Here is a 22,948-nt window from a genome sequence, read left to right as displayed (position 1 = left end):
ATATTAGTGCTAAGGTAAATTTAAAATAAAAAAATAAAATAGGTCTAGTTGAGTTTGAACTTGGGTCTTGCAAGTGCCACCACTAGCTTTTATCAACTACACAAGGGCACATTTATGTTATTTATGGGTGCACTGTTAATTATATTCTTTTTTTTGCTAGTTTGTTAAGATATATATACATATAAATACAACATTTTTTTTGAAGTTAGCGAATGCACATGCACCATTGCCGAGCCATGTGGATCCGCCCCTTTATGTCGTTGAAATATTATATAATAATTAATCAAAGGGTAAAGTTGAATATCATTATAATTTTACCACTAAATTTAATTGTTGAAATAATATCTAATCATCTTATACTCAATAATTAAGTTGGATGGCTAAGCTCACCATTCATTAGTTAAACTTGCATTTCCCCTTTTAAATCTACATTTGTATTATTTCAAAAATTTTATGCAATAACATGGGGTACCCGTGTGTAAGGGTCCTGACCAAGTGACTCGATATAGACATGGACGTGGCAAAGGGTTGGCATGAATGACTTTGTTAAAGACAAATGTAGGTGGAATCAATCATGCGTTGTGTGAGCAGAGTATTGGCATGGTCAAATGGGTTCAAATATTTTGGTAGGACATGACATGGGAGTTGGCAAGGCAACAACCCATGGCATGACTTGGATGCTGACCGACATCGGTTGTAGACAAAGTTGACATGCGAAAATCACATGGTCTGGTCAAATGCGAAAAAATTAAGTTGAGCTAAATTGAAGCATTGTCAATTATGAATGAAACGCAGTAAGAAAACTAGAAATGGTACAAGTGGATTAAAAGTTAACATGACCAAAGCAAGCTAAGGCAACGACAGGGCGTCGATGGTGCGCAGACATGAAAAATGTGCGGATGGATTCGGGTGAACTTTGATGAAGCAATGACTATACATGTTTAGACATTGTATTAGAGTCAAAAGTATTGAAGGAAAATGCAGCAAAGAAACGAGATCCAGTCAGCCAAGTCACATGCCAAACACATGTGGCGGTTACCATTTTGTAACCGCTTGTGTCCAGATTCATTGCATGTTGTAATAACTTTTGAATTTGAAATTTGAAATGCCTTATCAGTTGAGGATGTCAACTTAAGTCTAATTTAGTGGGCTAAGCATTTGACAAATGTTACATATGTGTCACAACACTATGCAATGTAAACACAAGGCTGCCACATGTTCTATAAATGGACAACCTTGTGTGTTGGACGAATTTGGCTAAGTAAGGAGGATAGACTTGTTATCCTAAGGTGAAAGAGGGAAGATTAAGTATGGAATTTCATCAAGACACTTAGAATAAAACGTGAGGTTTTTAAGAAGTGTCTAATGCAACAATCAACTTGTGGTTGTGCCTTAAATCGAAGTCGAAGTTGAACAGAATTGTTGTTCCAACGAGTGAGTCCTTTGTATTGTTTCAATTATAAATATAAAGGTTGGGTTTGTCCGTATATTTATGTGTTGATTTCCTTATTGAAAGTCTGAAAAATAATCTAAGGCAGAAAAAAAATATATTTTAAAACGTTAGGCAGAATAAACTGAATTGAGTAGGAGTTGACTACCATCACGCCGAGCTAACCTCTTACAAGAAATTTAGATGAAGTAATCTGCCCGTGTGACACCATGTAATTCACATACCTAAAAACTAATTAAAAAAATACAAACAGTTAATAAATACTTAGACAAAAGCAACTGCGCCTAGTTAAATAGATAGTAGAGGGCAACAAAGCCCTACAGAAAAATTAATAAGCATCGCAAACAAAGCATGGTCTGAAACAAGCATAACAAAACAATTGTCTGAATTTCAACTAAGCTAATATCCGTTAAAACAAAATATTAGAAAAATTATTTATAAAAAAATTAGCAACTTGCTTAGGAATTGTCATAATACATAAATGTGTCCTTTAACTTGATTTTAAATTACATTTATATCCTTCAACTTTGGATGTGCACAAATAGACACTTGAACTTGTATAAAGTTGAATAAATAGACACATATATCTTACATGTCATTTTTGTCGTACGTGTTGTACTACGTGTATTGTGCCATGTAGGACTCATATGTTTATTTATTTAAAAGTTGAATAGTTAAAGTGTCTATTTGTGCATTATGAAAATTGAAGGTCGAAGTTAAAATTTAAATTCAAGTTTAGAGTCTAATATATGTATTATGCCTATTTGTTTTATATTGTAATGTAAGACAATTAAATATATTTTCCTCTTTTATTTGAGTAGAAAAACTTTGGAACTGCAAATAAGTTCATTCCTTTTCGTTTATTTACGTTAAATAGATTTTAATCAAAAATCAAAAATAAAAATCATTCCTCCATAAAAAAGTATTTTCCTTTTTTTTTCTTCTTTAACCATAGAACTTCTAATTCTTCTACATATCTATCTCCTATTTTTGGGCTGTCTATTACAAGTCAACCACTGTAAGATTAATTAATTCTAAACAAGTGAAGAGGCATAAAATAACCTAAATAAAATTCGAGATAAATAAGGTTTCTTAGAAGAGAATTCTGTTTTCAACTCATCATAATTAAGGGATTCTATATAATCACTAGTTAGAGTTAAATCTAAACATTAAGAGTCTTTATTGGTTAAGCAAATATCAGTACTCTAAACATGCATAGGCTTGTCATATTTTTGTTATTGCTACAAGTTTTTGATTTTTGCAATGGAGGTGTTACAAGCACTTATATCAGAAAATCTGAAGCCTCAATTGACATGCCAATTCAATATTTTCCTCCTCCCCTGGTTATAATTCCCCCGAACAGGTTCGTTACCAATTTATTTATTAATTTTGCAATTTGTTTGGATGGTTATTGCATATTGTTCCAATAAAGATTGTATGGTACTGTATTGTGTTATGTTGTATATAATTAATAATGCAGGTTCATATAACACAAGGAGATCATATAGGAAGAAGTGTGATTGTTTCATGGGTAACACCACTAGAAAGCCAATCAAATTATGTCACCTTTTGGGAAGAAGGGGCCAACACCAAGCATCATCATCACAAACACAAAGCTCATGCTAAAACCACATCTTATAAATACTATAATTATACTTCAGGTTATATTCATCATGCCACAATCAAACGACTAAAGGTATGTATAGACTATAGTTTCTTGTGTTTTTTCTAGTTGCTTTTGATTCTTCGAGATACGTTGTTTCTACTTCTTTTTTTTTGGGGGGGTCAAAATGCAGTATAATGTGACATACATATATCAACTGGGAGAACATAATTCTACTCGAACATTCTCCTTCACAACTCCGCCAAAAGTTGGACCAGATGTTCCTTACACATTTGGCATTATTGGTGAGCATGATTCAAGAATTATTACGAGTTCAACTTTAAGTTTAAATTCTATATCTGCCTCGGGATTTTATATCTGTTTGTCTGTTACAATGTGATATACTTGGATGCAGGGGATTTGGGGCAAACTTTTGACTCAAATCAAACGTTGGAGCATTATTTGTCGAATCCAAAAGGCCAAGCTATGTTGTTTGTTGGTGATTTATCATATGCAGATCATTACCCTTTTCATGACAACGTGAGATGGGATACATTTGGCCGTTTTATTGAGAAGAGTGCTGCCTATCAACCTTGGATTACTGCTGCTGGCAATCATGAACTTGATTTTGCTCCTGAGATTGTAATGCTTCCTTTCAATGTGTTACTAATAGTTCATAAAAAAGAACTCTTTTTTGAGTGTGTTTTCGATGTTTTTAGGGTGAAAATACTCCGTTCAAGCCATACACACATAGGTATCATGTACCCTACAAGGCATCTCAGGGTACATCTCCTCTCTGGTATTCAATCAAACGTGCATCGACTTATATAATAGTCCTATCCTCTTATTCAGCCTATGGTAATAACTACATAACTTCAATTTTCTAAACATGTTTTGCTAATAGTCGCAGTTTGTGTAGTAACTGACCTTATATAATGTTGTTCAGGTAAATATACTCCACAGTATAGTTGGCTTGAACAAGAATTCGCCAAGGTTAACAGAACTGAAACTCCGTGGCTAATTGTTCTGCTTCACTCTCCATGGTACAACAGTAACAACTACCATTACATGGAAGGTGAAAGCATGAGAGTAATGTTTGAGTCCTGGTTTGTTCAGAACAAGGTTGACATGGTGTTTGCAGGACATGTTCATTCTTATGAACGCTCGGTTGGCCCCTCAACTCTATCCTATAAAATTTCATCCTTGAACCAATGTATAGGTCTTGATTAATGGTAATATATGTCGCATGGACAATTTCGTAGGAACGAGTATCAAATGTTATGTACAACATCACAAATGGACAGAGTACACCAATTGAAGATCCTTCCGCTCCTATATACATAACAATTGGGGATGGTGGAAATATTGAAGGCATTGCCAACAAGTTAGACTCCTATTCGGTCTGATCTCATTTTTATTTCATCGCAATGAGAAGATTTTCTTATGGGACTCTGTCTGGTTTTTGTTTGTGCAGTTTTACAGAACCACAGCCAAGCTACTCAGCTTATCGTGAAGCTAGTTTTGGGCACGCGGTTCTTGAAATTAAGAACAGGACTCACGCCTATTATACTTGGCATCGTAACCAAGACAGTGAACGAGTTGCAGCAGATTCTTTGTGGATTTACAATAGACACTGCTATCCTAAAAAGGAATCCAGCTCTATGGCTTGAAAGTAACATGTTTGGTAGGTAGTGCAGTTATTATTTTCCTAGAAACCATGTGTTCTATTAGATTAGTTTGTCGGGTACTAATTTCTTAAAGACCATGTAAGAGGAAAACGTGACAACTAATATAGAACAAAGAGAACCCTTATAGGTGGAAGATTATTTTCAATCTTAGTGATTTTTTTCTTTCAACTTCAATTTTCAAATATTCTTTTTTTCATTTTCATCTTTAACCAAATAAAACTCTCCTCCACTACTAAATATTACTGGCAGTGTCACATCAAGTCATTATCTATAACACTAGAAATAGATAAATATAACATCAATTTTGTCTTTGGAGGTTCATTATCATCAACACTAATTCCATATAAATTCAGTATGTATTACAGGTTACTTCTGTCCAATATCATAAGATGTTGTAATAAATATACATGAAAATGAACTTCACTTATTGTTGCCTTTAATTAGTAGATTCTCTAAATACAAAGTACCTTCCAAAATATTAGCCAACAGAGAATTAAAATCTTTTGCCCCTCTTTGGCTCTTCTAGTCTTCACTATAAATTGACCATTTGTAACTATAATCTTCACCCCCCTCACTACTACTCTTTAGCTAAGTGTTCTTTCTTTATATTATGATATGAGTTGGGCTTAAAGAAAAGGCGAAAAATTTATATAGCCAACCACAACTCGTTTGAGACTTAGGTGTAGGTTGTTGTTGTTGTTTAGCTACATACATTGACAATGTAAATATTTTTTTCATGCTATCAGTATAGTTTATTTACATATGAGATTTGGTTGAGGATTCAAAGTGAGAAATTCTATTGACAGAAGAGAGAGAGTACAATCTGTCATCAGCAAAATGATATTGTTGTTTGTTGGAATGTGCTCTCTCTGCTTCTGCCAATGGAAACTATAAAAATGGATCCTCAACAAAGATTATACATTTTCCTATTCATAATATGATGTTAAATTTCATAAAAGTCTTGTACTTCTTCAGTAACCAAAAATGATATTGGATCGCAGTGACATATTTACTCTGTTACTAATGTGATAAAAATGTTACGAAAAGGGGGAGGCCCTTAACATTGCACGAACACAAGCAAAATGTCATTTAATTTCAATTTCGAGTTCTGAATATGAAAAAATATTTGATAGAAAGCCTTCTCTCGAATGAAAATAGTGCGAATAAAAAAAAATCATCTGAATTACTAACGAGAAAGTCATTCTTATATATGTCCAGCATAATCAACTACATAACACCAAACTTAAAATTTAAGCATATGTTTCGTTATTAAATAACAAATCTTAAACATTAATTTTTCACAATACAACAAATTAACAGACTCAATTGACACTCTTAAAAAAAAATTTCATGTATGACTAAAATTTTAGATATATGCATTTTAATATTAAATCATAATATAAGAGAAGTACTATATAATTTTTTCTTGAAAATTATCTAATAGTGGCTTTTCGTTTAGAAAAACAAAACATATAGGGTGTGTTAAGTAAATGGGAGAATAAAAAGGACTTGCAATGAAATTTTTACAAAATATACCGATTGTGTACGTATTTGTTTGTTGGAAAAAATATTGGGGGTTTGAGCTTCCAACCCTAATCTCATCTGTTCACTCACTTCACCGAGACTGACATAGAAAGTCTCCGGAGACAAACAAAGTTCTGCACCGGTGCCACCGCCTCCGCCTGCCTGCTTCCGCTCTGTTTCCGCCGTCTCCCGTCGCGTTTGGAATTATTTCATTTGAATAGTATACGGCTTTTGAAATAAATGTTGAAATTGGATTTAATTAGTGATGCGGTGGATGTTGTTATCTAAGCTGCAAAATGAACTGATTTAGCCGTTTGAAAACCTCAAAGTTGGCTTACATTTTTTGTATTTTTATGTAAAATTAGGATACCTCTCTACTTATTTGTCAATTGTCAATGATGAAGACGGTATGGAGAATTCATGATGTTTTACAGAAGGAAGCAGTTCTCCAAAAGTTTTCATCATGTTATACAATCGGACGAGGTTCAGCTAATACGTTGTGGATCAGAGGATTAGCAAGCAAGCCATCATCTTCTTCCAAACCCGCCGCCTGGCCACATGTATTTACTTTATTTGCAGACAGGCGGAGTCCTGCCGATTCTTTGGTCAACCAAGATATGAGAGAAAAAGTTTCACATTTAAAGGATGAATTGTTAGCATACAGTGGTGATGCTGAAATGTTTGAGAAAATATTAGCAGATAAAGGGGTTTCGTTGTTTAGTAGGTATGCAGATGGTTCTGCAGTTGTTGAGCTCTTACAGCAGCTAAAATCTTCGCCCGGGTTAGCGGTCCAGGTGATTCTCTTTCTGTATGCAACATATCATCCTCGTTATAACTGAATCTATTTTGTTTTGCAATGATTGAAGTGAATGTGATTATTCTTTTGTATGTTAGAAACTATATAAATCTCGATAGTCACCAATCTTTGAACAAAAAAGATATGATAAAACAAATATATGAATTGAGTTGTGGTCAAAGAGGACTTGTTGATTTTGCAAACAGAAGCGGATCCAGGATTTGAATAAGGTTCTTACCGTTTATCTGTTATGATTTTGAAGTTATGGATTCATATCTACGAGGATGGATCTGCCCTCCCTGCAAAGGTCAATTAAGTTGAGACATCATAGAGTTATTGCGTGAATACAACTTTTATGATTAGATTATGTAAATTAGGCGGGGGATAAAACGGAACTGAGTTTTTGGATGAAAGACGAGTAGTTCTTCTTCTTTTGGTAAACATCAAACAATCCTTCTTTCAATTAATCAATAGTATTTTGGTGCCTTTCTACTAGCCACAGTTGAAGAATATTCTTGTATGCCTTTTACCTAAGAGATGATATTAAGTCTATGATTTCCGCCAATTTTTCCTCATTGAGAAAGTAAACAAAGTTTGACTATTTTCTATCAGGCTTTCGACTGGAGAAGAAGACAATTGGATTGCTGGAGTCCCATGACAGTTGAGGAGTATTCCAAGGCTATTGTTATGGCTGGAAGGTTAAAGAATATTGATCTTGCAGCCAAACTATTCAAGGAGGCTTCTAACAAGCGACTCAAGTCGACCTCTTTATATAATGCCCTTATGACTGCATATATGATCAATGGCTTGGCTGTTAAGTGTCAATCAGTTTTTCGAGACTTGAAGAGGGAAGCAACATGTACTCCAACTATTGTAACATACAACATACTGATCTCTGTGTTTGGAAGATTAATGCTGATAGATCACATGGCGGCAACTTTACGGGAAATAAATGATTTGGGTATCTGCCCAAATGTTGGTACGTACAACTATTTAATTGCTGGGTATATCACAGCGTGGATGTGGGATGATGTGGAGAAGACATATAGAATCATGAAGGCAGGAAGTATCAAACCTGATCTCACTACCCATTTATTGATGCTTCGAGGATATGCACATTCTGGTAAGTTGGAAAATATGGAAGAAATGTATGAGCTTGTCAAAGGTCATGTTGATCGATATGGAATCCCATTAATTCGATCTATGATATGTGCTTATAGTAAAAGTTCTGATGTAAATAAAGTTCAAAAGATTGAGGAATTGATGAGGTTGATTCCTAAAGATGATTATAGGCCTTGGTTGAATGTCATATTGATATGTTTGTATGCAAAGGAAGATCTGTTAGACCAGATGGAAAATTCAATAAATGAAGCCTTTAGCTGTAACACATCCGTCACAACTGTTGGTGTCATGCATTGCATCATTTCAAGTTACTTCCGAAACAATGCAGTGGACAAACTTGCTAATTTTGTTAGCCGTGCAGAATGTGCTGGTTGGAAAATATGCAGGTCCCTTTACCACTGCAAGATGGTTATGTATTCATCACAAAAGCGACTCATTGAAATGGAGAAAGTTCTTAGCGAGATGGATAAAGTGAATTTGGACTTCTCAAAGAAAACACTTTGGATATTACTTAAAGCCTACAAAACTTGGGGGGAAAGGGATAAACTTCATCAGGTCTTGGGTATTATGTGCAGGCATGGATATGGAATTCCTATAAATGGATGAAGTTGGTAATTCGTTGTTCGATTTCCTTCCATCATAGTTTTATGACGGTTAACCCCATTGTAGTATTGTTGGAATTTGGGATTTTGATGAAGCAGCAGATGATAGTCCATTTTGTTCTTCTCCTTTTGCTTGTTCCCTCTTGTTTCTGATATTACAGGCTAAAATCTCAAGTGATGAAAGCATTTCTATGATATAGAAGAGTTAATTCAAGCACGTGCGAACAACATGTCTGCTTATTGCCAATATAATTCAAATTGAGGGTATTTTAGACTTCTCATAGTACTTAACTATATACCATGCCTTTTAACATCAAAGTAATTTGCCATGTATCACTTCTCTATCTTGTTTTATTTGTGGCTCTAAATCTTCTACAGCCTTTTTGGTTCATCGCCATCCAGCTTGTCTGGGTCTTAGCATCATCTATCCACTACTAACTTTGTTTGTATGTTCTTTCTTCTACTATCCTGACTTTTCGTCTAGTACCTTTTATTTATACAAGTCTGAATCTGGCAATAACTACTGCTCTCTGTTCTTGGTTGTTCTTTCTAGATTCTGTCTCTACACTCGCTTGGAGATTTATGTTGTTCCACTGCCTCTGATCGGTGAGTTTCACTGATATTCTATCACGTCTTTTTCCTGCCTGCTTGCTAAATTCAAATCTGGGTTTACAGTTTTGATTCTAAAGGAAAAAACGAATAATAATGAAGATGATTCTGTTTCATGAATCAAGTATCTTAATGGCCTTCCAGAGGTTGTTGTTTGATGCATTCATTCATATGAAACATTATGAATATCTGGGAAGAGCTACACTCCTTGAAAATCCCTAATTTGTCCCTCTTCATTGTGTTTCCTCTATTCTAGTGTTGGTTTACAAATATCAGTCTTATTTTTTTTCTACAATAAATGTTGCTCCTTTTCTCAAATGACTGTGTTGCTGTAATTTAAGAGTAATGAAGCGACTTACTATTACAATTGCAAAGAGCATAACTGGCCTTGTACAGGTCAAGTACCTCAAACTTTCCATGAGATTTTTGAACATAGTCCACCTTTTCTCTATCATCAAACTTTCACAACTTTTTTCCACTTTCCTTTGGGGTGTTAATGAGGTTGCAGAACATGTTGAACTTCAAAATCTCCTTTATATATCTTTCTTGAGATATGAAGATGTCTTTCTCCGTTTGCTTCACTTCTAGGCCCAAGTAATATGACATGAGACCTATGTCCCCAAGAGACAGCTTTCTTGAAAGCTTTAAACAAAATTGGTTTATAATGTATCCAACATTGGAAAAAATTGCATGATAAGAATGACCAAGTAAACTTGTCTTCGTGCAAAGCAGAATGATTAGGCAACTTCCAAGTCCTTTTGGGGCTTTGAAATTCTCTTCTTTTTAATTCTACAAAAAATTGTGATGAGAAAGGATGGCTTTATTTTCATTATTCAGATCAAGAATGAAAGGTGACCAAGTCCTACTAATTACTAATTCATTTTCTTTGTCATATTTTAATTTTGTTAATTAAAAAAGTAATTTAACTTAATTATTTGTAGTTTTTTTTTACTATATTAATCTCTTTTCTTATTTATCGAGTATGAAAAAAAATCATGTCTTAGATGTTTTAAAATGATAATTATTTTAGATCAAATATTTTTGTTGAAACATGAATATTAAAATGGATAGCTACAAGTATAAGACCCCCTAGTTACCTTATTTCCTCTTTTCTTTTTTATTTATTTGTTATTTTAAAACTCACAACACAAATTATCCAAACACAGGGAAAGAGTAATTGCATTGATTAGGATCACGTTTTAAATAACGACTAGCGTTCATATTATCCAACAAGATCCATTTCTTAAGGTTTTAATACTGGATAATTTGATCTATTTTCATTAAAAATTTAAAATTGGAGTTGGTTAATTGATGATCACTTATCTATTAACATAACATGCTAATAGTTCGGAAAATAATCACCTTGATGGTTGACTATTTGAATTTTCACTGATGAGAGTTCGATTTTGCATTTTGTAATCTCCTTTCCTTCCTCGGCCCCATTTTTTTTTTAAAAAAAAAGATAACATGCTAAAGTCTATAGTGACTAAAAATGCCATTTCTTTTGTGTTTGATAGGGAAAATCGAATAATTGAAGATGCTTATCAGAACAATGCTAACCGTATCTGCTATTTTTCTATAGCAAAAAAAAATAAAAATGAAGGCTAATAATGTGAAGGGAATAAAAGACCAAAATAATGAATTAGACAAATCTCCATAAAGATTTTTGTGTAAAGTCTTTGCACACTTTTCTCTTTCTTGAAACCATTAGTCATTTTAAAACTTGCTTTAGCAAAATAACGTTAATTAAACAAGTCTAATTCTACTCTAATTTCTTTATATAAAAATAAGGTAATTTTAGTGCTATTAGGCAGAAAAATAATTTTCTAATATAGATTAGAATAATATATAAATTGCACGCCAACCCAAGTGATAAATGGTCTTCCTAAAGACTAGAAAAATTAAATAATTAGGCAACTTCCTAGACTTGAGTTCTAGAGGTTTCCAATGTCCTTTGTCTGACTAGGAAATTTCATCCTTTTCTTGTTCTTCTATCAACAACAAAAGGATGACTTTATTTTCATGTAGATCGTTTAAAAGAATATTTCAAAAATATGATGAGTTCATTATTACAATAAATTATATTTTTATACAATTTTTTCTGCAATTGATAATAAAAAATACATACGGTATATAAGTGTTGATATTGAAAAATAAAAATGGAAGGATGACCAAGTCAACTAACGTCTATTCTAATATCTATTGGAAATTAATAGAACCTTTTCTGCTTTATCATACATACATACATACATATATATATGAAATTGAGAAATATCATGAAAATTTAAAATTATAATTCTTTATTATATTATTGAGTATTCAAGTTTAGTCAAAGTTGAACAAATTAATATTATCAATTTACTATATTACAAGATATCAAATCATACCGAATTCATTTGTTACGATAACAAAATAATATTTAAAAATTCAAAATTACTTATACGCGCTCCTAAATATTATTCCGTTGGTCAAATTTAATGTCGATAGCAATTATGTAAATTTAACGCCACAGTTTTCCTTAGCTATCAAACTTAATTAACAATCCTTTAATTGATATTCTAGCTGTCTATTACCCCAACATTTACAATCTCAATAAATACCTTTGGAGTACTTATTAATACTGCTTCTCAAGATTATGTGAATAGAATAGTTTAATTAGGAACTAATTAACCTGCATGCATGCATAATCATAATTAGAAGCAAGAATGCCTAAAGAAATGGATCTTGTTGGATAATATACACGTTAATTAATGGATCTTATGGATAATATGCACAAAAAATAGATTATTTTCTTGTGTTATAAATCGTTGTTCAGTAAAAGATAGTATATATGGATCATTGTTTAGAATATACTTTAGTTAGAGACTGTTTGACATTAATGTTTGAAGATCAAAATTATTTTATTCTGAGAAGAAATTATATATATTTTTAAAAAATTATTGTGTTTGGCTAATTAGTAAAATAAAATTACTTTTAAATGAAAGCATACGCTAAAAAATTCTACTTCTTAAAAATTAGAAGTGGAAGCAAAAAATTATCTATTTCAATATCAAACTATCTACGCTATATATGCATATTTATCAATATATCTATATTTATTTATTTTTGTGGTGTTAATTTTGTATGTAGTCACTTAATTTGTGAAATTGTTTTAAAAATTTATTTTATTTTATATTTTAATTATTTTTAAATTATCATTTTAATATTATATCAATATTTACTTTATCTTTATTCATCTATAAATAAAATTAATTGAAAATATTTGAAAATTTGAATATGTGGCTTTTAATTTTGACAAAAATAAAAATTTAATTATAATACTCATTTAAAATAATTTGTCTCTATAATATGAGCTTAATATTAAGACTACATTGATACTTATTTTTTTCGTAATTTAACTCTCAAAAGTACGTTTTAAGTGAAAAAATAAAAGGCAAATTTTTATCAAAAGTATTTTTCAAATAAATTGATCAAATACGGTTTGTTTTTTCTTCAAAAGTACTTTTGTAAAAAATATTCTAAAAAAGCGCATTTAAAAATAAGAAAAATAATGTCCTAGTTGTACTACATTGATTTGGATTTTTGGGTTTGTAATTATCAATTTATCATTGTCCTTTTTAAAATTTATCTTTTCATATTTTGACACTATAAATATTAGACAAAACAGTCTTATATTCAATTTTGTAAGGCTTAGTGTGATGTCAAATCTATCAAATTAAATTCTTAATCATTACAAAATTAATATTTCTTCTACTATTACTGCAACAACAAAATATCTCGGGAACGATATAAATGTGTTTTATTTTTATCTTGTAAAAATAGAAAAATTATTCATAATATATCTCTTATACTATTACAAATATAAATATGTGTTAGTTATTATCGTAAACATCGTATCTAGTCAATTAACAGTATATATCTAAAATGGGTTTTTTGAGAAGTACTATTTTCAATTTAAATTAAAGCTTACATAATTACTTAAGAGTAGTTATAATATTAATTTGATGTTCATGAACATAACAAAGGAATTTAGGTAAGTTTGTTAGAACTTTCCTATGGATCCTTTTCAAGCTTCCAAGTTTCCACCACAAGTCCCCTTGCTACCCAACAACAATCTTACCAATCATGTGACTCCACTTAGCAATATAAACAATTCCCTGCCTAGCAAGACAAACAAATATCAAACCAATATAATTTATTTTAAAAATTAGGATGTCTCTTTTGATGGATTTTTCATTTTAATTTTTACTTTGACACGTTTATGAACTAAAATTAAAAAATATTTTAATATATTTAAACTATTTTTAGTTTAAGATTTTAACTTTTTTCCTTCTCTTAAATCATAACAAGTCAGCGGTGAAACTAAAATTTAAAGGTTTCAAAATCTAAGTAGGTGTTTGGCTATGCGATATCATATCACGATATAATATCGTGAGATGAAATCAGCGTTTCGACATGCGATTTCACGCTGATTCCATCTTATTATTCCATGTCATGAGATGTGATTCCATATTCTCCAAAAAGCATGATATGGAATTATGTGATTTGAGATATTTTAATACAAAAATTAATCAACAAGCTTATATTTTATTAAAACAAACCCACATTTATATCTACTAACCATTTATTTTATATGTAAATAAAATTTATAATCACATCATTACTTTTTAAAATTTATTATTCTTATCAACATAAAATTTATTATTCTCACCAACATATAGACACTTAAACTTACACAAGTACCGATTGTTAAAGTATAAAAATATTTATGGTCTTTAAACATGAAAATCTAGTTCGAATGATATTGACCAACAAATGCCTTAAAGTAACAATGTTGGTTCGTCTTCTCAGTCACATGATCGAGAAATGCAAGTTCAACTTGAGAAATTATTGATACTATGTGGGAGGATTATATTAAAAACTCGCACACTACAATTTATGTTCAATTATTTTTATTAAATTAAAGCTAGATGAAACAATTACTTAAGCAGATTACAAATATCTTTATAATAATTTATTATGCGATTTAATTATTTTTTATTCGATAAGATGGAATAAACAAATGAGACTATTTTAATAATTTTACAAACTTATGAGATTTTTATGTTTATGAGAAAATATAGAGCACAAAAATTCCATATTACATATCCAAACAAAACATCAAATTCATCTTATGATTCTATATCATAATACCATATCTCATAATCAAACCGATCATAAAAAAGTAACCAAAGCAGATTTGACATAATAAATAAGAAAATTCGTATAACAACGTATAAAGTATAGTTCTTTGCTAAAAAACCATCTCTTCGTATTAAGTTAAAATCAGACGAATAAATTTGAAATAGAAAGAGTAGGTAACATTATAAAAATGAAAATAAAGATTCTCCCAAAATTTCTCCTAGCAGTATGGAACAGGTCAAGGGGGACAATGGAATACAAAAAAAAAATAGATTTTTAATCCTTATGTAAAATGACTGTAATTGCCCTTTTAATAATGACAGGCTGACAGGTTTCTTCTGAGAAACAGTGAGGCAATTGCAGTCTTCAATAAACCTAAAGCCGACCAACAATTAAAATCTCTGTGATTTGGTTGTCATCCCCATACCCACTCTCTTTTACCCCCACCCCTATATCTAGAGAAAAATCATCATTATATTGTTTCATCATCATCAATCAAAGGGGGCAAAAAAAACAATCAAGAAGATAATAATGGCTGGTACTACAAAAGCAAATGATTTTGAAGATATGTTGCCTATGATGGCAAATAAGCTTGGTGGGGATGGTTTAATTAGAGAGCTGTGTAATGGGTTTAGGCTATTAATGGATAAGGAAAGAGGGGTTATAACTTTTGAGAGTTTGAAGAAGAATTCAGCACTTCTTGGGTTACAAAATTTGAGAGATGACGAGTTGATGAGTATGTTAAGAGAAGGTGATTTGAATGGAGATGGTCATCTTGATCAGATGGAGTTTTGTGTACTTATGTTTAGATTGAGTCCTCAATTGATGGAACAATCTCAAGATTTGCTTGAAATTGCTCTGCAACATGAATTTAAAAGCTAATTCAGATAGGTGAATTTTATTTTTTTTGATTTTGTAGTCTTTGTATAACTCAATTTGAGACTCTGATAAAAAAGGGAAAACTATGTGTAACTTAGTTTTTTCTTGATTATTGACTTGTTTCATGGTGTAATTTGGAAGGTAAAAAAATTGGAAACAAGAATTGGGGATTTGGTTTCTTACCCTAATATACATGCTCTTTGTAATCTCTATCTTCTTCAAGAATCATTATTTTTTTCTAAAAAATTAGAAAAACAAAATGAGTCCTAAGAAGAACGATAATAGAATCGGATCGAGAAGGCCTCACCCCGACACTAAAGGTGAGACCTTCTCGTCCGATTTTAGTCCGGACTTTAGCAAGAAAGGGGGGCACGAGCACAACCCTTCTGCGTGTTAATAATTGATTCCAACTTCTAAGCTAGGTTTGTTCACCTTTTCTTTTACTTCATTCTTAAATTTATTTATACATGTGCTAAAAGTTGAAATTTTATACTATAGATCGGTGAACTTTAGTTTATACATTTAAATTTACATAATATAAGATTGAATTTCTTCACCAAGCAAAACTGTAAATTGAGTGGAAAAGTGATAAATTTCAACAATTCACACCTATTATTTTTTTTTCTTTTATTGCTACCTTACTTTGTTGTCTTCTTGACATTTGTTTTGGATGGAAGCGACTAAAAATATGCTTTGCTGGCTGCTTCTAAAAAAATTTTGGCTAAACAATCGGATAATGGGCTGCTAACTGAATTAGTTATGATAATGACACTGATGTGCGTAGAATTTTTAAAAATAAAATTAGACGTTAAATCAATGTGTTATTATTTTAATATGGGCTCGCCTTTGGGTCATGATTTTTCGATTTTAAAAAAGGTGTTTGATCTAGCTTTTTCGTACCCCTAAGTAGAGCGTTCCGAGCTAATTTGTTACTGAACTTAGCCGATCCTGTTCCGGGCCATCGACTTGTTAGGTAAAGAATAAAGATGCAACAATTTGAAGTGAAATTATGTCTATCTGTGTGTGAATATCGACTCTTTTTCACAGTTATAAATTGATGAATTTATTATAAAACATTGAACATATAAAAGTCCGAATGTGGGTATTCTCAAAATATTATACTTAAAGACGAAATATTTAAATACTAATTTAATGTGTGTTTCGAATATAATATTACTTTTCCTGTTCCTAATTGCTTGTTCATTTTCAAATATTTATTAGCGGTATAATAAATATGTTATTTTATTTTTTTAAATATTTTTATGCTTTACTTTCATACCTTTTAATTTAAAAAAAATAGAAAAAAACATCATTTTATTTTTTAAATGAAAAAAATATTATAGACTTTTTAAATTTCTGGACAAATTCTGATCGAATTTTACTGATTATTAAGCATTACCCAAAATAATAATATTGAGCAAGATTAACATTTAATCACGTGGATGTTTATTTAATCATGTGATAATATAACATATAAATTGGACTGATATTTATCCGAAGAGATTCCTATTAGTAGTGTTTGGGAAGATTGATATATTAATCTTTATTCTTACAAGATGTAATAAAGTCAATTTTTTTCTTATTTAATTTCTCAATGACCAAAAATTTTCTTTTTTCGATAAGAATTCAAGTTTTTTCTCGAGTTAATAGAAAATATATGAATATATTTCTTTTACACGGTATCAACTTATTCAACTCAAAATTATTGTCCTATGAAATGTTTAATTTTAGGAAATGCATTTAGCTTCAAATATTAAAAATGTAAAAAATTGGAAATCCCCTTTTATAAGAGTAGAGACAATTAAGGTTATAGGTGAGAAATCATAATCAATTAGATTAGTTACTGAAATTTTCTATGATATTCATGTGATCACCAATTACAAACGTGATAGTAAAAATTGAAGGCAAAAAATTTGGTCCTAACTCCTAAGGATCAAAAGACATACTCTGTATATCCAATTTATGTCATATTTGTTTATTTTTAGTTTGTTTTTAGTAAAAATATTATCTTTTCATAATTAAAAATAAATTAATTTAAACTATTATTTTTATCTTTAATGAAATTATTTATAATCTATGTAAAAAAAATTTAACCATAAACGATTCGAGGTGATCGCGTGCTTCGAGACACCAGCCCAATTATGAAACTCTAACCACAGGCCCAACTAAAATATGCTTAAATGCACTTTTAATCAGATTATATTAAAGTCATATCTTCATTTCAACTTCGATAACATTGTATGAATAGATATAGTTCTCGAGAAGAGGTTGTCCAGCTCCACCCGGTCCAAGCTCTGTGGACAAAACAATTTGATGGGCTAGAGAGGGTCGACCTTCATTGGAAGGGTTTGAAAATGTTCGATTTAATCCAATCCTAGAAAGGTTACGGGCTGGGGCAGGCCAATCTTGTTTTTGTTCTTTCCAAATTCAAAATAATATGATATTAAATAAACGAGAATTTTCAAATTAAATATGTCAAATAATGGTATTGTTTCAATAACACTAGCAAAACATATAACATGTATCTAAGATAATAGATATTCGACATACACTTACCTGGTGTGATGCATCCCAGATACGCAAACGAGATTAGAGAGTGGCGAGCGAGATGGAGGGAGACAAGGGCATGTGATTCATCAATATATCATAGATACATGCGAATCCACTATGAGAGAATGTATTCAAAATAAATTACACCTAATTTTGAGTTCATGTATCTCGAGATACATGTATTTGGACACATCAAAGTTTGGTAAGATTTATACTATTACAACATAGCGTGCATCTAAAACATTAGATCATAGCTAGTGAAATTTCTGTAAGTTAGGACCAAGGACTTATATGGTCATATCAGGCTTATAAGACCTAATTTTAAATGGCAATAAGCTTGAAAAATCATATTTTAACCCTACCCAATAACGAATTGGGATGAGCCGACCTTATGGACTAATCTCATTTTGACGTCTCTAACTAGACGTAGTTTAAAATATTCATTTTGGCTCAAATTATGAGTCATAATCCCTATGCTATACAATGGATTGAATTGTACTTATTTTGTCAAGTTACTATAAAAAAAAATTCATCAAACTGCCATAGATATTTCATCACAAGAAGCACCCACAAAAGGATGAGACCATAAAAAACACAAATATAGAAACCTCTATCCTTCGTACTATATTTTTTTTTTTGCACAAATGATATAGTAAGAAATTAGGTGTTCATTCTTTTGAAATTTTATTCATTAATGCGATGTCAAAACATTAAAAGATCAGTTTATATAATTGGTCTATAGATTTTTACAATCATCAGGTTTGATTATTTAATTATAACGAAAATAAATGTTCTTGCAATTGCAAGATATGATAACTTGAAAAAAAAAATCTTATTGTAGCTGGTTACATTGAACTAATAGTGTAATTTTTATTTTATTTTTCAGTTTCACTATACATTATTATTATTACTACTTAAATTCATTTTAAAGAATAGAGATTGGAGATCATATGAGAAAAATATGCCTTTTTAATCTGAGATCTCTCCGAGTTTAATGAAATGATCATAACGGTGTATTTTCTTCAATTATTTTAATCCAAAACAGGAACGTCTATTAAAATCCATTTAAATGCATAAGCTGTCCATGGTTTAAAAAAAAAAGAAACAAAAGAAAAGGGGAACCATGGTTTTTTTTAAAAAAAACTTTTATCGTATTGTTAACAACAATAGCTTAATTGTCATTAAATATGTCTCTAAAAATTATACTCCATTTTTTATAGTGTATTTAAGAGTTGATTGATAGAACGTATATTTATAAAATTGAATATATAGTGTATCAATAATATTAAGCTATGGGCTTATTTCTTATCTAATATTTGATTCGATGTATTAAATTGATTACAATATATAAGAATAGAAATATATTATACTAAAGGTAATGTCTAAAATATGAAAAGTATCTCATTTTATTAATGTCTTCGATTTATAAATTTACAACCAAACGTTATACTAAAAGTTAGTAACAATATACTATTTTTAAAATGTTTTTGAATTAAAACAAACTCTAGCGTCCTTCCCGCACTAAGTATAGTAGTATTTCACTCTTTTTTAGAAATTTTTTTCTCTTTCTTTTTTCACTCTTTTTGAAACTTTCAAACTCTTAACTAACCCTAACAACACACTCTTTCATTTCATCTAAATTAGAGAAGAAAAAGGGTAATTCAATCTGATATTTTAGATGAAGAACAAAAAGATCATTCTAATGGAAACAAGATCCGTTAAGAAAAAAAGGCTTCTTCATGAAATTTACGCGAGTTTTTCATGTGGTGAAGACCGCATCAGTGATCTCCCTGACGCGGTCATTCACCACATTCTTTTCTTCCTTCCAATCAAATCCATCGCCAAACTTAGCGTACTTTCTAAGCGATGGAGGCACATATGGCACACATTCCCAGATCTCGATTTTACAACAATCAATGTCCCATCAACATCATCTTCATCAGGTTATTATAACTTAACCTCAAAAGTCAGCTCATACGTCCGTAACAATTACAAAAAATTCCACGCAAATTGTACTAGTTCCGGAGGTGCTGATTTCATAGATCAAGTGTTATCTTTTCGCGAAAAAAATTCAGGGATCAGAGTACTCCGATTTCATGCAAATTTGAGTTTTTCACGTCTAAACGCCTTGATACGTGGCGCTGTTAAGCACAATGTCCAGGAACTTGACGTTGAAGTAGCCACTAATGATTATTTCAATTTTCCAAGAAGTGCTATAACTAGTGAATCTTTAAGAGTTTTTAATTTAAAGTCAAAATATCCAGGATTTAGGTTACCACCTTCATCAATTATGAAAAATGGGTTCAAAAATTTATTTTCATTGTCACTATCGTGTCTAATTATGTACGAACAACCTTCGTTACGTGATTTATTCACGGAGACATCTTTCCCGTTGCTTAAAAAATTGAGTCTTGATGGTTGTACGGGGCTAACTTACTTACATGTAAGTTGTCGTGTACTCGCGAATTTAAATCTTGAAAATTGTTTTCAATTGGAGAATTTAGATATAATGTGTCCAAAATTGGAGAAATTGAGTGTTAAGAGTTGTTTTGATTCGTATACTAGTGGTACTGAGGTTAAGATTGTTGGTCCAAGGCTAAAAAGTATTGTTTGGTCGAATAATACTATAACGGACCAAAGTTGTTTGGAGGATTTGACTTGTCTGATTGAGGCTTTTGTTGGGTTTTTTGTTCTTCTTGAGGATATTGGTACAATGAAGCTTCGAAGTGTCAATGATTTCTTGTCTGGCCTCTCTCATTCACATTCATTAGTTCTTGAAAATCCAAGTGTTGAGGTATATTTTTTATTCATTTACCAAGTTCTATGTTTTTATTTGATGTGTGATATTTTATTTTGGCCTCTTCTATACGTGTGACGTTTAATTTTGTCTCATAACTTGGTGTTTATTAACCTTTTCACTAGCATAGAAATTGTGTAACTCGGTCTATCAAGACTTAAAAGCTATTTAAATTCGAGCCTTGGTCTTTCATATGTTTTTAGTTCAGTTCATTGATCACTAGACATTCTCTTGTAAATATTGATTGATTATTAGACCAAATGGTTGTTGTTAAATTTTCATTAGGCCTATAAATTATTGTTACATTTACGTTATGACTCGTTTTACTTTGTATCATGATTTGAACTCTGATCTCTCGTGATTATATTTTTTGTCGCAGATTCTATCGAAGAATAATCACTTGGCAGGAATATCATTACGTCCTTTTAGTGAACTAAAATCGTTAGAGTTGCACACAGGATTCCACAAACACAACATTCCAGGATTAGCAAATCTCTTTAGGAGTTCTCCAGCTACTAATACACTCATTCTCAACATTACCAATGAACACAACATTCAAAGAAGGGTAAGAAATATTCATTCAACAATAAAATATTCATCTTAATTGTTCGTGCAAAAGAGTAACCAGGTACGTAAACCTAAAAAATCACACCAATTAAATTATCTCAATCTTATGCAATATATATACACTACGTTATCGAGAACACTAGCGTCACGCTAGAAAACTATACGTTGTCAAGAACACTAGCGTCACGCTAGAAAACTATAAGTTTGGAGACTAGGGATGTGTTTTGTTTGGAAACAAGTTATCTCAGGATAAGTTGTTTCATCATGTATAGAAAGGTATAAATAATCTCAGGTCTACCTAATACCTCCAACCAAATGCAAAATAAAATAGTCCCTATAACTTATACCTTATACCTCAGACCAAACGTACAAATCTTTAAACTATGAATATACATTTCTCATTACATTGATGTTTAGCCTAGCTCACACATTTTGTCTTGTACAAATTTTCAGAAATGGAATAGGGACCTATGGCAATTGTCAAACTCAGGTGAAGAAAGATTTTGGGAGTCACAAAGTAATGCTATGAATTCTTTCCTTCAACATCTAAAAGTAGTGAAGATACATGGATTTTCAGAGTGTGAAAGTGATGTTAGTTTAGTGAAGTTTTTGTTGAAGCATGGAAAAGTGTTGCAAGAAATGTTCTTGTGTGTAGCTGAGCTTTCCAAATCAAGAGACTCACTTCATAGAGAAAAAATCAAATCACAAATAATGGGGTTTTCTAAAGCATCTTGTAATGCTAAGATTGTGTTCAAGTAAACTTAGAGCTATGTATAACTTCCAAGATTTAAACAAAGGGTAGTTCTTTCATTTTATTTTTGAATTATATCAAAATTTATAGACTTATGGTTGGACATTTGGAATTTCATGGTCATGGCTTAATTGACTTAATATACATTATTATCTCAATTAATGTAAAGTATGTATCTTCTTTAAAAAAAAAATTTGCTCGAGTTTTTACATGTGGCATACTTTATTGGCCCGTGGTTAGGCATGAATAAGGTATGTATTAAACACAATTAGGATAAAGTTTGGTATAAATATGTAAAAAGGAATTTGTCTACAAGCTGAGGAGATCAACTGTATTAAGCCTAACTTAATTAGTCATAAGGAGAGAGACAAGGGAATAGGGAGGGAGTCCGATCAAGATTTGTTATGTATCTCAAATACATGCAAATCACATTAAATATATGTATTTATACGCATTTGGTGTAATTTACGTGCATCTAGGATACCAAATACTACATAAGGAGAGTGGAGAGTGTGATGGGAGCTAGGGAGGTAAGTGAGATTTGTTATGTTTTCCCAGATACGGGCAACTTTCACATATAGCAAACATAAAATTTATATTTGTATGCTATAGAAAAGTTTACATAATTGCGCTCCATTGCAAACTTATATATGTATAATTCGCTATACATATACAATTGAAGCGAATTGTATAAAACGAGAAAGAGAGAAATTGTATAGAATTTGAATTGTATAAAACGAGAAAGCGAGAAAGGCATAAATGAATTGTATAAAATGAGAAAGGGAGAAATTATATACAATTTGAATTTGTATAAAATGAGAAAGAGAGA

General features: G+C 31.1%; 4 protein-coding genes across 8 annotated transcripts; all 4 read left to right on the top strand.

Annotated features, from left to right (window-relative positions):
- The first annotated feature begins 2,655 nt into the window (after positions 1-2,655).
- LOC101244016 (purple acid phosphatase 5-like) lies at positions 2,656-5,736 on the top strand. The gene is given in 9 exon segments (XM_004243777.5): positions 2,656-2,785; positions 2,788-2,813; positions 2,931-3,146; positions 3,247-3,358; positions 3,469-3,695; positions 3,773-3,911; positions 4,000-4,220; positions 4,316-4,437; positions 4,528-5,736. Coding segments are annotated over 9 exon segments (1,383 nt in total). The 5' UTR covers positions 2,656-2,661; the 3' UTR covers positions 4,724-5,736.
- A 493-nt stretch (positions 5,737-6,229) lies between these two features.
- Positions 6,230-15,660, top strand: LOC101266044 (pentatricopeptide repeat-containing protein At2g30780). 5 transcript variants are annotated; one of them, XM_069287057.1, is made up of 5 exons: positions 6,230-7,059; positions 7,674-9,049; positions 9,164-9,231; positions 9,339-9,391; positions 14,899-15,660. In XM_069287057.1, exons 1-2 carry the CDS (start codon positions 6,661-6,663, stop codon positions 8,787-8,789), a joined length of 1,515 nt encoding a protein of 504 aa, XP_069143158.1. In that variant the 5' UTR covers positions 6,230-6,660; the 3' UTR covers positions 8,790-9,049; positions 9,164-9,231; positions 9,339-9,391; positions 14,899-15,660. The 5 variants fall into 5 exon arrangements, with proteins under 5 accessions (XP_069143158.1, XP_025887846.1, XP_010323785.1 ...); XM_026032061.2 differs by lacking the exon at positions 14,899-15,660 and adding an exon at positions 9,461-9,761; XM_010325483.4 differs by lacking the exon at positions 14,899-15,660 and having other exon boundaries at positions 9,339-9,761.
- On the top strand, positions 15,107-15,457 carry LOC101266533 (calcium-binding protein KRP1). The gene has a single exon (XM_004243379.5). It carries the CDS (start codon positions 15,107-15,109, stop codon positions 15,455-15,457), a length of 351 nt encoding a protein of 116 aa, XP_004243427.1.
- Positions 15,661-18,029: 2,369 nt separating the features above from the next.
- On the top strand, positions 18,030-22,236 carry LOC101244303 (putative F-box/FBD/LRR-repeat protein At4g03220). The gene is made up of 3 exons (XM_004243778.5): positions 18,030-20,798; positions 21,181-21,366; positions 21,822-22,236. Exons 1-3 carry the CDS (start codon positions 19,683-19,685, stop codon positions 22,125-22,127), a joined length of 1,608 nt encoding a protein of 535 aa, XP_004243826.2. The 5' UTR covers positions 18,030-19,682; the 3' UTR covers positions 22,128-22,236.
- The last annotated feature ends 712 nt before the right edge of the window (positions 22,237-22,948 follow it).

The sequence above is a fragment of the Solanum lycopersicum genome, chromosome 7 (assembly GCF_036512215.1).
Source record: "Solanum lycopersicum chromosome 7, SLM_r2.1".
Taxonomy (NCBI): domain Eukaryota; kingdom Viridiplantae; phylum Streptophyta; class Magnoliopsida; order Solanales; family Solanaceae; genus Solanum; species Solanum lycopersicum.
The sequence above is the reverse complement of the archived record's forward strand: the minus strand, read 5'-3'. Positions and strand labels throughout refer to the sequence as shown.